Raw genomic sequence first — 15,985 nt, forward strand, 5'->3', positions numbered from 1 at the left:
TGAGTAAACACGTGCCTAAACAATCATCTTAAAAGAACGTATGCTTCTTATAGTAGCTCTCATGTAAATTTGCAGTCCCGATTTTGTGGTTACAGTCGTGTGCTGTGGCCTCTTGTTTTTCGTTTTCTTCTCTCTATTGTTCAAGTTTGGGTTCACTTAGTGCCATGAAAAGTAGGCTATCAAAGCACCACTGGCAGAACACAGGCCATCTAGAGAGGACTGGCAGCTGAACATCACTTCAAGCCGTGACGTGAATATTTTCCAAGCTCCGAAGCTCAAGGAGCACACACACACACACACACACACACACACACACACACACTCACACTCACACACACCTCCCCGACCTTCCTCCTCCCGCTTCGATCCTGGGTTCTCTTCCGGGCAACACGGACTTTCATGGAAAATCGTCCCTGGCCTCTTTATGGACTTGAACAGCAAGTAGTTCCCCCGAGGAACCGATGTACAACAAGCGTCTTGTCTGCACGCACCGCACTTTCAGCAACTGCGCCAGTTTCTCAACGCACTTACTTCATCTGCGCTTCATCAGAAGAGAGCGAACTTCATGCAGGTGGGCGCTGGTGGTTTAATTCACGGAGGAAGAAGTTAGATTTGGATTTGGATCCAGAGCGGTTTAAATGTCACAGTGGCTGAGGTGGCGGCGCACAATGGGCAGCCCAGCTCCTCTTGCAGTAGGCTATAAAACAAAGGACCAACATGTTGTGTTTGGCAAATAAACATTTTCTACAAATTACCTGTTTACTATATTAGCCAAAGTTTCTTCGTATATTCTTGCGCTGCTCAATATTCCAGCAACAGACGACCAACCGGAGCAGGCGTGCGGCAACCAGCGCAGAGAAGAGAAGGGAGGCTTACTGTATCGCAACGGGATATAAAGACTGTATATTTCCGCTATTTACATTCAAGGCACTTCTGTTTTTGGAGGACAATATAAGAAAGTAGCCAGTTTGTCCAAGGAAGCAGAGAGGAGATGACTACCAACACTGTTCTCCTGCTCGCCATTCTCTCTCTCACAAGTGAGTTCTTTTATATTCTTTAAATTTCCCAAAGTGATGCGTATTTAAGTGAGGTGAAGTAATATGCAAAACCTGTTGTTTTGATAAAGGTGTTTTCTCAGGACTTACAGTGGCAGCTTTTTCTGTGAGCTTTAACCAGTCTGTGTGCTTTGACTAAGACATTAAAACGCTGTCCGTGGTGCTGCTATGCACACAACACAACACATCATGCAAACATCTTTTTAAAAAGATGAAGATATAAATGAATAGTCTCTCTCTCTCTCTCTCTCTCTCTCTCTCTCTCTCACACACACACACACTCTCTCTCTCTCTCTCAAAAAGTTGCAGAAGAGATAACTTACCTAAAGATGAATGAACATCATCATTTTTGCAACGCTAACTGCTGTAGCTTACTTAAAATAAACAGGTGGGGGTCCAGTATAGCCCACTGGGTGTTTCAGAATGTTTCAGTACTTCAGTAATATTTCTTTATATTCTTTAAACAGGAGGAAGGATACATGAAAGAAAATCTAAACCAATCATAAAACAATCCTCAAGAACTTAACCAATCCAGTGCTAACCTCATGTTCTCTATACCTTACTTTATCTCCACCAAAGAGACATCTTGTCTTTTCTTTGTCTATCAGTGGTCTGAACTTTCATATTACTGAAGTCATTAGTTGAAGCTCTCCCAGGGAAAACAACATCTCTTAGAATTTTTTGACTATAGTTAGCAAAAAAGCCAGTGACATTTTCTTTTCCATCTTTTCAGTAGTGGAGGATGTATTCAGATCCTTTACTTAAGTTAAAGTATAAATACCACACTGTGAAAATACTCCACTGCAAGCAAAAGTCCTGAATTCAAAATGTTACTTAAGTAAAAGTACAGTATTATCAGCAAAATGTACTTAAAGTACCGAAATTAAGTACTCATTATGCAGTGTTATAGAGTATTATATTATTCTGTTTTTATTACTAATGAATACATGTAAGAACATTTAAATTTTAGATACTTTGTATAGTACTAGGTAGATTGGTAGTATAGTACTGCATCACATCATATAAGCATATGTAGTGCAGTACAAAGTCCAATATTACCCTCTGAGATGTAGTGGAGTAGAAGTATAAAGTAGCATAGAATGGAAATACTCAAGTAAAGTAGAAGTATGTCAAAACTGTACTTAAGTACAGTACTTGAGGAAATGTACTTAGTAACATTCCAACACTGCATTTTTTTTACATTTAAGTATTCATATTGGCCATTTTTATCTGTCTGTGATGGTTAAATGCTATTCAAACTCTTCTCCATATGCCAGGAATATCCCTTAAATTAAAATTACATTTTATTAGCTTGATTTGTCGACAGAAACAGCCAAATGTGAAATATATTAGTGCAAAAGGATATCACAGTCAACATTAAATAACCCATGTGTAGTTTGTGTGTATTTGTAGCATGTAAACAACTCCTCAGGCCGCTAACATCCCCAAATTTCTGCAAAGAATATCGAGGACATGACCTTAGTGTCCTCAATAATAGCTATGGCCCTGAGTGTAGCTTAGCTATGCTTTGTACGTTTATCATATTGTTTCTGTAAATAGCATAACAACATAGACAGTTTCAAACGTGTGTGTGTGTTTAGTTCACATTGCCTAGAAAAGCATTGTCTTAAAATGCAATCTTAAACAACTTGTCTTACCTATATTTGTATTCTGTGACATCTAATTTACATTGTTGGTGTAAAGTTTAAAGATAAATCTGAGTCATTTATGACTTAAGAAAGAGACTACAACTCACAGGAGCTGTGTGTATCCTGAAAAGGGAGGATGTGGTAGCCTATGTCTTTGTTGTGTCTTTGAGTATTTTTAAAAGCAGCCAAACACTCCTTGCAACAACGTTTGCCTCAGAGACAGGGTTTTAAAAACTCTGTGTAGTGTTCATACTCTTAAAATACTTGTAAGTAAAAGCAGATGGGCTCTGTGAATAATTTACAGAGAACTATTTTATACCTACCGCCAAGAAAGCAACGTCTGCTGTCTTTTAGGCAGAACACTTCACCACTGTCCTAAAAGAAGAGCTTCCTTTTATTAACCTGACCTTGATTCAGGTTTTCTTCTGTGTAATGTTGACTTGCATCCTTTCCTGATGTAATTGTATTAGCTTGTAGGAAAGGCTTTAGCTTTAGCTCGTAGGCTAGACCTATCTTTAAAGAGGGCTTTAAAAAACAAAAATTAAGACGTAAAAGAAAATCTGAGCCATCGATGCTCATATCTGCTCTAGTAAAACAACTGGATTCTGACAAAGCTCAGGTATGACAGGCATCATAGTCAATAATTATTCTGTAGGATCCATCAAGACAAAGATACTCTGAAAACTAGGTTTAAATTATTTAAATGATGTAATACACCAAGAAGGCACTTAGCACTTCTCTGTGTCTTCCACCATGTTGTTGTAAGTGTCTGTAGTTCCCTGAAGGCCTGAAGACTTAACTGGGCCTTGTACTATGCAATGATGTTTGGCTCTTCTCTGCTTGAGGCTACATTAGCTGCTACTAGCATGACACACCTGAATCTCCGACCGAACTACAGGGGGTTGTGCATGCATGGTTGTAAACAAAGCAGGGAATAAAAAAGATATCTCTGGTTCTGCTGCATCGATTTTGATACCTTTTTTTTAAAAAACTGTCCAGCAATGTGTGGCAATGTTATATGAATGCAATGACAAATCTTTAGAGTACTTTTTTAAAAGTAATGGCTATTACCTCAGCTGGAATCACTCATGCATGCATACAAAAATGTTGTCCAATAAACATCAACAAAGTTTGTTTGCTGGGGCCAGTTGCCAGGCAACCAGCAGTGACTCCAGGAAGTTAGTATAAATAGTAAAAGATAAATTACAAATAGTCACAAAATCCCCCGTAAAACTTTTACACTTCACTTTGTGTACGGATTAAACAAACAAGATATAACGTGTTAATTAATTCAATTTAGTTAAAATTTATTAATATAGCGCCAATTCATAACAGTAGTTATCTCATTGCACTTTTCCTATAGAGCAGGTCTAGACCGTACTCTTTATAATTTTATTTACGGAGACCCAACAAATCCCACCATGTGCAAGCACTTGGTGACAGTGGCAATGAAGAACTGTGGTAGAACCAGCCTCAGGGTGGGATAAAAATGCATAGAGATGGAGAGAGAGAGGCGCTCAGTGCATCATGGGAAGTCTCCTGGCAGTCTAGGCCTATAGCAGCATAACTAAGGGATGGTTCAGGACTCACCCAAGCCAGCCCTAACTATAAGCTTTATCAAAGAGGAAAGTCTTAAGGCTAGTCTTAAATGTGGAGATGGTGTCTGCCTCTCAAACCCAAACTGGGACCTGATTCCACAGGAGAGGAGCTTGATAACTTGAAGGCTCTGGCTCCCATTCTACTATTGGAGACTCTAGGAACCACAAGTAACCCTGCATTCTGGGAGCGCAGTGTTCTCATGGGGTAATAAGGTATTATGAGCTCTATAAGATGCTATGGTGCCTAACCATTAAGAGCTTTGTAGGTGAGTAGAAGGATTTTTATTCTATTCTGGATTTTACAGGGAGCCAGTGCATAGAAGCTAATATTGGAGAAATATGATCTCATTTCCTAGTTCTTGTCAGTACACGTGCCGCAGCATTCTGGATCAACTGGAGAGTCTTAAGGGACTTATTTGGGCAGCCTGATAATAAGGCATTGCAATAATCCAGCCTAGAAGTAACAAATGCATGGACTAGTTTTTCTGCATCATTCTGAGACAGGATGTGCCTGATTTTTGCAACGTTACATAGGTGAAAGAAGGCAGCCCTTGAAGTTTGTTTCATGTGGGAGATAAATCCGGATCAAAGATAACTCTGAGGTTCCTTACAGTGGTACTGGAGGCCACGGCAATGCCATCTAAAGTAACTATATCTTTAGATAAAGTGTCTCAGAGAAGTACAATAACTTCAGTTTTTTAAGAGTTTAACATCAGAAAATTGCAGGTTGGCTGTTGAAAACAGCAGGGTGGCTGTTGAAAAAACGAACATCCATGCTCAGCCTTCCCTGCATGTAATCTTACAAAAACAGACAATTCATGTGGCACAGAGGGGGTGAAGAATTCCAGATATTAAACGCTCTCTGCGCTGTTGTCACTTTGTTTGACAATGTGGACATAATGGCTGTGGAAGAGTGGGTCAAAAGAATTTTGCTTCTGACTTATTCATACGATCACTTTTACATAACCAATAATTTAGGGCTGAGGAAACACAAAGCTTCAGGGATCCTCTCACAGGGATGGATGCATGACTGGATTTTTGTTTGTTCTTTTGCTCAAAAACCCTGCAGTAAAGCATGAGACTGCAAGACCCACACCCGTACACACACACACACACACACACACACACACACACACACACACACACACATTTTAAAGAGAACACGTGATTAAAACTTAATGCCCTTTGGTAAATTTACTTCATTTACAGCCAACTTGTTTATTGTTTATCATTCATGATGACACTGGACTGAAAACATACTGTGATAGAGAGAATATCATGCTCTCTAACACATCTATTATCATTGGAACTGCAACATACACACACACACTCACACAATGTGGTGACATTTTTGTATTCAATGTTACAATGAAAGGGAGACGCACTACCCCTACTAACAGAGTTTATGGTTTGCTAATAGACAATTACTTTGTTCTTTTCCAGCAGAGCAGTAAATGTTCGTGCAAGTGTATATATTATAAATATTTTAAATGGATGGATGCATTCTAGGGTTTATAATGCTTTCAAAATAATGTTTTCCCACTCTCTGTGTTCTGAATTGCCTGTAGGCAGCAGGGCAGAGAATGCAGAGGAGCGGCTGGTGAACTACCTGTTGGGTCCAGAGCGCTACAACAAACTGATCAGACCAGCTGTCAATAAGAGCCAACAGGTCACCATCTCCATACAGGTCTCTCTGTCTCAGCTCATCAGTGTAGTAAGTATAATTATATACAAAAACACATTTGTACACATGCACAAATACAGATTATCATATATCAGAAAAACTTTGGGGCTCTGACACAAATATTCCTTATTCCTACATTACCTATTTGATAACAGTGACATCCTGATTGTGACAAAATGTTTATACGTATATAACCAAAACACCTTTTGATATATTATCACAAATAATTAGTTTGCCGAATACTCCAGTATCTAGTTTTAATAACTCTGCAGCTTGGGTACAATGCATACATTGTACCACTACTTGTTTTTGCTTGTTTTGTTTTGTCACCTGGACCTGACAACTTGAATTCATATCTTTTTCAAGCTTCTAGCAATTCTTTGGTCTAAATGTCTTTTCGAATACTGAGTTTTTATTTACGTGCAGACTGCCTACTTTGCACTTTGTCGTGAAAATAATTTGCATCACAGCTCCAACACACTCATAACAAACTCATAACGTGTAGTAACCTTTTATACTATAGATATGGTGTAATGGTCATCAATAATGGTCATCAATTATAAAGTCCCCCACACAGGTGTTTTCACTTATAGCCTGATTCGCACTCTTCTCATGACTGTGTGGATGTGTACCAACTGTGTTTGACTGACATCTCCATCAGGGTGGGACACCCTGACCATTATTGTTGTTGTTAGTTAAAAGAGTTTGGTGACATCACGTGAAAAGAAGCATTGCGCCACTCAATAGGGCTTTTTCACAGCAGACATTTTGACTTGTCATAGTAGGAAAAGCACATGTGTTACTAATAACCTTAACAGTGCCTCAGATCAATTCAAGTGTCCCAGTAAGCCATGACAGTGAGCAAACATGACACACAATACCAGGACTCTGAAACTGAAGCAGCTAAGTGGAATTTAACCGTCATTTATTTTATTATTTACACCTGTACTTTTCCTACTGTGACATGACAAAATGTGTTCTGTGAAAAAGGCCTATTTCTACCTGACTAGAGGTCTAATCAGAGTAATTGAAAACACCTGTGTGTGTGTGTGTGTGTGTGTGTGTGTGTGTGTGTGTGTGTGCAGGTCCTTTAATCTGTGCAGTCTTCTGTCTCCTAGGCCACTGCTCTGTCAGCAAAATCCAAAGTCTTGTTTCAAAAATCTGTAACTAAGGGATCTAATTGCTTTACTTTTTATTGTTGCTTTATAATTGCTTTTTTTAAATCCAAATTTTGTAACTATTCAGAACTTTGTAACTGCTTCAATACAGTAACTTGCCCTGGTGTCCCTTAAATGAAACTTAATAAATAAATAACATAGCTACATGAATATTATAACAGCACTGAAAAAATATGAGATTGTTATATGTGTTTACAAAAACTTTATGATAATGCATCATACTGAGTCCAAAAGACATGCAGGTTAGGTGAAGTGGCAACTTTAAATTGCCTGTAGGTGTGAATGAGTCTGAATCTGTTGTGTCTGTCTCTTTAAATTAGCCCTGTGATAGACAGGTACACCACCTCTTGCCCAATGCATGCTGGGATAGGCTGCAGCCCTCCCTCAACCCTGAACAGGATAAGCAATTTAGATAATTTGGGATTTTTTTTTTTTTTTTAAGTAATCCATCTCTGGATTATCTATGTTTTTGGAATATTGAATGGAGACTGTTATCCACTGTGTGCCATGAACACTCTGACCTAACACACTTTAATTCACTACAGCAAAGGTTTTCAAAGGCTGTGCAGTGACAAATTGGTGTGCCTACAAACGAGATATAAATAAGATGTAGAATTGTAAGAGGAAAACATCCATCACATTTTAGTCACTAAATCTGCTCCCCAGTATGGGCTTCAAGATAACAAATCATGTTCATGGGAACACGATGTTACTTAATTTTATGCTATAGATATATTAATATATTTAGTCACATTACTTATTACATTACTTTACGTTATTCAGCCAAGCTCTGTCAAAAGTGCTCTCTAATACCTCCAAAGACATCACACACAGAAGTCTCATTCTCTTTAATTACACTTAGAAGTAGAACAAGGAGACACTGTGGTTTAACAGTCAGCCAACAGTTTGAAGATATTTACTGACCATCAACAGCTAACTTAACGTTAGCCAGTGGCTGCACATAGCACTCCATCTCAGAACAAAACCAGGTAATTCCTGAATGTAGGCTTACCTGTTATAGACACAACATGTAAATAATACAACTTTGGAGGGAATGGAGGACATATTCCCCCTCTTTTGTACAAAGCTAGCCACCTCCCCCCACCTCCGGCCCCTGTGCTAAGCTAGCAGGTAGGTATCGGACTAGTCTTTCCACTCACTGAGTACACCCTTCCATCCAACTCCTCATAAGACAGAAACAAGAACGACCCCAACATGTCAAAGTAACGGAGCGTTACTGTGGTTAGGAACTGTAATATAATTGCTGAATTTCAAATTGTTATCCTTACAAAATACCGTACGATGTTACTGAGTAATGCATCTTGACATCTGAAATAAATCTCAATACTACAAATTTTAATGTGTTATATTCTTAACTTTTTACCATACATATTTACTCAGTGTAGACACTCTTCACTCTGAAACTCCTGCACAATAAAATGCAGTTCAGTTCAGTATTAAGTCAACCTTTGTGACATTTGTGAAGGTGTTGGAAGGTAAGTTATTTTGGCCAAAAATGCTTATGTTATTGTGTCCACTCCCAAGGAGTGCTTTGATATTTAGGTTTGACCTTTAGTGTATCTTGCTGAAACCACTGCCTGTAGACAGCATTATGATAATTCAACCATTTATATTCTATGAAGTGAAATGTTATAGAAATAAAGCTTATTGTATGACAAGTTGACTATTATATCTTGCAGAATGAGAGAGAACAGATAATGACGACCAACTTGTGGCTGTTCCAGGTACAATATAATCATTAACTGCCCAGTGCACATACAGTGTTCAGTATAGCATACCATATGTACAGTATGTGGGTGTGTTAGTCAGAAAAGGAGTTTATAAACGCTTTCTCTGCAGGAGTGGAATGACTACAGGCTGAGATGGGACCCAGACAAGTACGAAGGCATCAAGAAATTACGAATACCATCCAAACACATCTGGCTTCCTGACATAGTGCTCTACAACAAGTAAGTATGTGCCCCACCAAAGAGAAGACCAGTTTGTCAGTATTTGGTTCTATTATGCTGTTCTAAAGTCGGTGTAATAAAAACAAAACACAACTACATTTACAGCCTCTGTTTATGTGTGTGTGGTGGCCTCATATTAATGGTTTACAGTATGGTATTAATGGAATTACAGTATATCATTCGACAGCATTAAAAGGTTTTCCAACATTGCCATCAAGGCATTACAAGCAGGAAATCTGCTGCTAAAATAAGCATGTTTTCTATGGAGATTTTAGAATTAAAATGTTCTGTATTCTCTCTCTTCCAAGCCTGTTTTTTGCAGAGGTGAAGGGATTAGTAAGTGCTTAATTAATGTCTGGTTTTAATATCACTTCAGCCAATCATGAGGGACAGTTTGGGTTTGATCGCTATCATTGCAATGAAAGGGAAAAAACGTTTACATTGCTGCCTCAAGAGTTAGCTGACTTCAAATATGTCTTATTTAAGTGTTGATTGTAATTGTAGACTCTGAATCCATACTCTCTCTAATATTACATCTCACCAACAACCTCTCACAGTGCAGATGGCGTGTACGAGGTTTCCTTCTATTGCAATGCTGTGGTCTCCAACACAGGAGACATCTTTTGGCTCCCCCCGGCCATCTACAAGTCTGCCTGCGCCATCGAGGTGCAGCACTTCCCCTTCGACCAGCAGAACTGCACTCTTAAGTTCCGCTCCTGGACCTACGACCACACAGAAGTGGATCTAATCCTCACGAGCGACTTTGCCAGCCGTGATGACTTTACACCAAGCGGAGAGTGGGACATCGTCTCGCTCCCGGCGCGCAAAAACGAGGACCCCAATGACATCACCTACCTGGATATCACATATGATTTTGTGATCCAGAGGAAGCCGCTGTTTTACACCATTAATCTGATCATCCCATGTGTGCTGATCACATCGCTGGCTATCCTGGTGTTCTACCTGCCGTCAGATTGCGGGGAGAAGATGACGCTGTGTATCTCAGTGCTGCTGGCGCTCACTGTGTTCCTGCTGCTGATATCAAAGATAGTGCCACCCACCTCTCTTGCAGTGCCACTCATAGGTCAGTCATATGTATGTGTGTCTGTGCGCCACTGTGTGTAGACTTGAGAAAATTAGGGATGTGGACCATACCTACAGATGAGTAATAAAATAAATTGGAAAAACTCCAAACCAATAAACACGTTATATCTCATTTGTTTAATCACCAATCATCAATCAATTAGTTTGTTTAGTCACTGCTCCCAGGTAAGAAATAGTCTGGCTGGAAGGTAGCCAAAAGGTAACAAAATGTCAAACAATTACTTTAAGTTTCAAGTTTGTAATGTGCAAGAAAATACAGAAAATGCGTGACATGGCCATTATAATTAAGTCCTTGTGTTGCATGTACAAAATGTGAAAAATATAAACTAAATATCTAATTTCTCAAATAGTGCCCAGGGTCATTATTTACTGTACCTGTACAGAGAACCAGGCCTTTATTTAAATAAGGCTTATATTAGAGACAGACTTATATTCCTAATTTTCCCTGATTTGTAAGTAAATTTGTGATCATAAATTAAAGACATAACTTAGACATTTCCCAATTTTCTGATTGGCTCCCATTTTAATTTGCTATTGATGCTATTTGCTGTTAATGGAAACTCAACACTACCTCTGTTTACAGTTTCCATTTGTTGTTAAATTGCTGTCAATCAGACTGAACACTTCCTGCACACATGTTTCGCATTAACAACCTCAAGGGGCATGATCCCTTTCTTTCTAGGTAGGCTTTAATTTGAAACATGTGCAGGAAGTGCTGACTACTATTGACAACAACTTCACAGTGATCAAAAGAACAGCAAAGTATTTCTGATAAAATTGGAACCTCAGAACAGCAAGTTGGTGTGTACGACATGATTCTGTTGATGTACTGATGGAATTAGTGATGTGGTAATGTACATCCTAAAAAAAGCCTAACCCTATCCCTAACCCTTATTTGTTCATGTTAGACATGTTGCAAGCTGTTATTTGAGACTCAGCCATTATTCAGTTACTGAGTAACAAATGACTGACTGAGAGCAGTGTGATTATAGGCAGCAGTAAAATTTATTTGTTCATGGTGGCATCTTTTCTCTCTCTAAGGTAAATACTTGATGTTCACCATGGTGCTAGTCACTTTCTCCATTGTGAGCACCGTCTGTGTCCTCAATGTGCACCACCGCTCCCCATCCACTCACCACATGCCCGACTGGGTCAAACGTTTCTTCTTAGTCCGCCTGCCCACTTGCCTCTTCATGAGGCGTCCAGGCTCTTCTAATGTCCGCGATAAACTCCGCCGGAAGTACGGCAACCGGAGTACTGTTGGGAAAAGCAATCCCCAGAGCGACACAGAGAAGAAGCAGTATTCCAACATCAGACTTGGTGGGATACGCACAGACACCGACTCTATCTACGTGAATGAGGACTTCGCACACAAGATTTCCTGGAAGGTGGGCGACATCCCAGACGGGGGTGGTGGATTTTCAGACTTCCGGAGCCGTTTGGCTGTTCAGTGGGATGCAGATCTGGAGGAGGCAGTGGATGGAGTGAGATACATCTCCGAACACATGAAGACAGAAGACGACGATGAAGGGGTGAGGAGAAAAAGTGGTAAAAAAAATAGATAAGTGATGATGAGCAGGAAGAGATAGGATCAAAGGATGAAAGAAAGGGAAGACAGAATATATTATTGGAGAGACAGAATAAGAGAAGAAAAGACCTATGAAAGCAGATTATGGAGATGGGTGATGACAAAGATGCAGAATGAGGAGATTTGCACAAGAAATGAAGAGGTTATCAGGGCCAGATGAGAAATGGAACATGCCATGTGAAATCATTCAGTATTTGTTTTTGTTCTTCTGTGACATTATTCCAACCTGTCAATCATCTATTTTTTTCTAAATATATCAGATATCCTCAGAAAACCCTGCACACACTCTCATACAAACACAAATTGACTGAACTCAGCACTCACCCTAACCCCAGATTTGTGGCCCTGGGCTTCTAAACTTCCACAAAACTCCCACACTTAATAAATATTACAAACAAGTTTTGCAGCTGTAATTGCTCGTGGCAAATTTTTCATCAAGCTGCCTCTCTTCCTCTCTGCACTCCCGGCTGCAGTGCAGTTAAAATTATACCCTGATATGCATTTGGTGTCCTAGACGTTTCATGGCCACAGCAGCAGTTATTAAAGCACTGCTTCAGATCATTAATACTCTTTCTGAAAAGATTGCAATTGACTGTTCATTAAGCCCGTCCCTAGCTACTCTTGCTACACCTAACATTTAGCTAACATTAGCTTATTGACGTTAACTCCATGATTATTGTCTCCAGCTGACTTGTATTAAAACGAGAACCCAATAAAAGGGGTCTTAAATATGCACTTGATGGCTACATGCATGATGTCATGCTAAAAGACTGAGGTTAAAGCTACATGTCCCAGGCAAAGAGTCATCCTCACCAGTTATTGATCCATGTAGAAGACATCGAAATGAAGTAGCAGTTTAAGCAAAGCATTGTTCTTGCATTGCAGTGTAGTGCTAGTTAGTCCTAGAATTATAAGTATGATATGGAAAAAACTGGAAGATCAATAACCCTGTTTGGGTGCTTAGCTTACATGCTTGCTTGTATTTTTAAATAATATGTTTTCATTTTTAACATTACCAGGAGACAATGACTTTAGGATGAGGGCTAACTGATGTATTTAGCAAACATGAGGCTATCTTAGGTAATGTTGGTTGGGGTTGCTGCAGTTTGAACTTTCAGGACAGAGCTTGTAACATTACTCTAAACTCTGATAGCATCTAGGACTGGCTTTCACACAGTGGGGAAATACTACGCTGTGGATGTGCTTGTCATGAGTGGGTCTTTTTTTTTTTTTACGTAACCTATAACCTCACAAGCTAATATAGTTAATTCATGATGTGCTCCACAGCCTTGGAAGCAATGCTAGGTTACTACTGTGGGTAGTAAGCTAGTTAGTCAGACATGCTAATGATTAAAGTTTACATTAGAGCAGTTTACGTTACTCTTCTCTTGTTTTGGATAGGCTAAAAAAGTCCCTCCTTTAAATGCAGAGCATCGTTCTTACTACACAAACACCACTTTGGCATGTGGAGAAAGCCAAAGCTTGACCACATTTACAGTTGCTAAGCTATCATTGGACAATCGCTATTCAGGGGTTCAGTTTTTTTCTTCTGACTCAAAGAGAACATGGTGTTTCCCTGGGGGTCTGCTCCTCCACACACATACTTTATTGTCATAATTTGATCTGTCTTAAGCTGTAATAATCGAAACTTGTTGGTTTGGTTCTAGATCATAGAAGACTGGAAGTACGTAGCCATGGTGATAGATCGTCTGTTCCTGTGGATCTTCATCCTGGTGTGTGTGGTGGGAACTCTGGGGCTCTTCATGCAGCCGCTATTCCAAAGCTATAACACACCCACTGCTGATGACACAGAGTGAGTCACATACACACTCTGAAACGCACATTAAAACACATCGCACCACACCTCTTAGCTTGGCAAAGACTGTCATTTACATGTCTAAAATATAAAAGAAACACACTGTTTTCTGTGTACCCAATAAATGACTTGACCCCATGCTTCCACACAAAGAGGCTCAGCATTTGTTTTGTATTTGATTTTAACTGGTAACATGCCATATCACTTTGTATTTAAGCAGTTTTACTAATTTGACTCTTTGCAGGTAAGGGTCATTGTTCAGCCATGGTGGCTATCATTATGGTGTAGGTTTATGGAGAAATGTCATGGACCGGCTACACCTTTCTACTTTTCCAGATACAGATGTGTATGGTGTTTACAATATAGCAGACCAGAGCTGGTACTTCAAAGTGTTGCCAAACTTTTAAGACCTAACAAAATGTAATAGTGTGAGTGGTTTGCCATACAAAAAAAACCCCTCAGTGTGTATGTGATGTGTTGAAGGTCTGGTGTTCACCCAAACTGCTGTAACCGCCTACGCTTCTATCTCATCAGCTCATGGTGATGCTTCTTCACTTACCATTCCTTGCAATATTTAAAACTGATCTGCCGGCAAAAAAGCACTGCAAAATGTCAATATCATGTAGACCTATTTTTATGCACAGCAGAATTAGCAGTCACTAACATCTGTGTCTAACAGTTCGTTGAAGCTCCAAGCAGAGTGAATGAGAAAGTGGCGTGTTTTCAACCTGCACTATTGTTGGCTGATTGATGATGGAGATGAGTGGGCAGTTGTTTAAAATACAGTATAGTCAAATCACAAAATATCTTGTCATTCATAATAAATGACTGTTTATGGCAGCCTAAATCTGATGAAAAAAGAGATGATTATTGCTTTGACATTTTTCAGGTTTTTTTCTCACCCAAACAATTTGCTAACAATCGCAGGAATTTATAAGAACCTAAATCAATAGTAAAATCAGAATTGATAAAGTATAAACTATAGCCAACCCTATAGTAGTTATTTCTGCACATACTTTTACTGCACAAAATTTCTCTTCATTTCAAACAAACCGGGTGCTGCCAGGAACATAAAACAATACATTCATACGTGATTTTTGCAGAATACAGTGTGTCTTCATTTCTATTTCTATTTACTATGTTGTGGGTTTTTCATAGGTATGGAGATTTCTAGGATTTCTGTGACCTGAGAAAGAAAACATCAGAATAAGCATCTCTCTAAAAAAGTATAACTGAGGAGCTGCACCAGGTCTGGTACTGATCTGTCTTTGTTGGTTGGATCTGATACATAATCAGCCTAATCAATGCAGCCAGCTACATTGGTTGTGTTTGCAACAGTGAGCCTCAAACGAAGACAGAATCATACTGGAACCCTTTTTTTTATTTACTGCATGGTCTCTATTTTTGACAGACTACGCTTTCTTCCAAGCTCCGCTATCATCACAGGCATGGCAGTCTTGATCTACTTCTACCAAGATGACATTTTGATGGAGCCAAGATAGTGCCCGTGCAGTTTTTGACATAACATACAAGACAGTTGCAGACTATCTTCCCCAGCATTTAACTTTCCCAATGTAAAGAACAACCACAAACCACAAAGCTGGTGAAAAATACTGGTCATTGTCTTTGTTTCATTTTGGACTGGCTATGCTGCTGATGGAACAGTTGGAGCTCTTTACAGACTCAACTGCAATGGAGGCACAAAGGTTCATTACACATTACAGCTCATATAAGACCATGAGGTCTGCTCTCCTCTGCAGCATTGTTGATGTGAAATACCAATTGTTCATGTTGGCACAGTACAATGGACCACAATTTCTCCTTTCTATACACTTCTCTAACCAAACTTTATTGTGACAAAGCGAGGACACTTTGTCCTATCCACCTTTTCTCTTCATAAAAATATTAATGCATCATCTCTTTCGCTCTGTCCTTTTCTTATTCTGCTTCTGAGCTTTGTGCCTCATCTCCACCATCCACCGCCCAAGCAGTGTTGTGATCATTTTGAAGAATGTGTATTCTCCTCTTGCTTTCTCTTTCTGTCTTTCTCTCACTTATTTGGTTATTCTCTTTTTATGTCCTTTGTGTGCCACATCACATCATAATTGTAGCAGCACAAGGTTATATACAGTATTAACAATAAATATGACACTGACTGTATTATGTTACATGTTGAATAAAAACCTGTGAATTCTATGTGTTTGGCCGGTGCTGTTCCCTGTCACATGTTCCCCAGTTTTTCCTCACATCTTGTCTGGGATTTCTTTACTACACTGGACCATACCAGTGGTACCAGTCAGCCCAGTAAACCCTGTGTGCTTACAACATACATTACTGACAGCC

General features: G+C 39.4%; 1 protein-coding gene across 2 annotated transcripts; it reads left to right on the plus strand.

Moving 5' to 3' along the window:
- Window positions 1-304: 304 nt before the first annotated feature.
- Window positions 305-15,838, plus strand: chrnb5a (cholinergic receptor, nicotinic, beta 5a). Of its 2 annotated transcripts, XM_044190908.1 has the most exons (8): window positions 308-1,037; window positions 5,871-6,016; window positions 8,865-8,909; window positions 9,025-9,134; window positions 9,692-10,218; window positions 11,280-11,770; window positions 13,494-13,639; window positions 14,801-15,838. In XM_044190908.1, exons 1-8 carry the CDS (start codon window positions 992-994, stop codon window positions 14,814-14,816), a joined length of 1,527 nt encoding a protein of 508 aa, XP_044046843.1. In that variant the 5' UTR covers window positions 308-991; the 3' UTR covers window positions 14,817-15,838. The 2 variants fall into 2 exon arrangements, with proteins under 2 accessions (XP_044046844.1, XP_044046843.1); XM_044190909.1 differs by lacking the exon at window positions 8,865-8,909 and having other exon boundaries at window positions 305-1,037.
- The last annotated feature ends 147 nt before the right edge of the window (window positions 15,839-15,985 follow it).

This window comes from Siniperca chuatsi, linkage group LG3 (assembly GCF_020085105.1).
Source record: "Siniperca chuatsi isolate FFG_IHB_CAS linkage group LG3, ASM2008510v1, whole genome shotgun sequence".
In the NCBI taxonomy this organism is placed as follows: domain Eukaryota; kingdom Metazoa; phylum Chordata; class Actinopteri; order Centrarchiformes; family Sinipercidae; genus Siniperca; species Siniperca chuatsi.

Coding starts and splice junctions, on each gene's coding strand:
- chrnb5a (XM_044190908.1), top strand. CDS start 992: ATGACTACCAACACTGTTCTCCTGCTCGCCATTCTCTCTCTCACAA. Junction 9,135..9,691: donor GACATAGTGCTCTACAACAA/GTAAGTATGTGC, acceptor AACCTCTCACAG/TGCAGATGGCGTGTACGAGG. Junction 11,771..13,493: donor CAGAAGACGACGATGAAGGG/GTGAGGAGAAAA, acceptor GTTTGGTTCTAG/ATCATAGAAGACTGGAAGTA.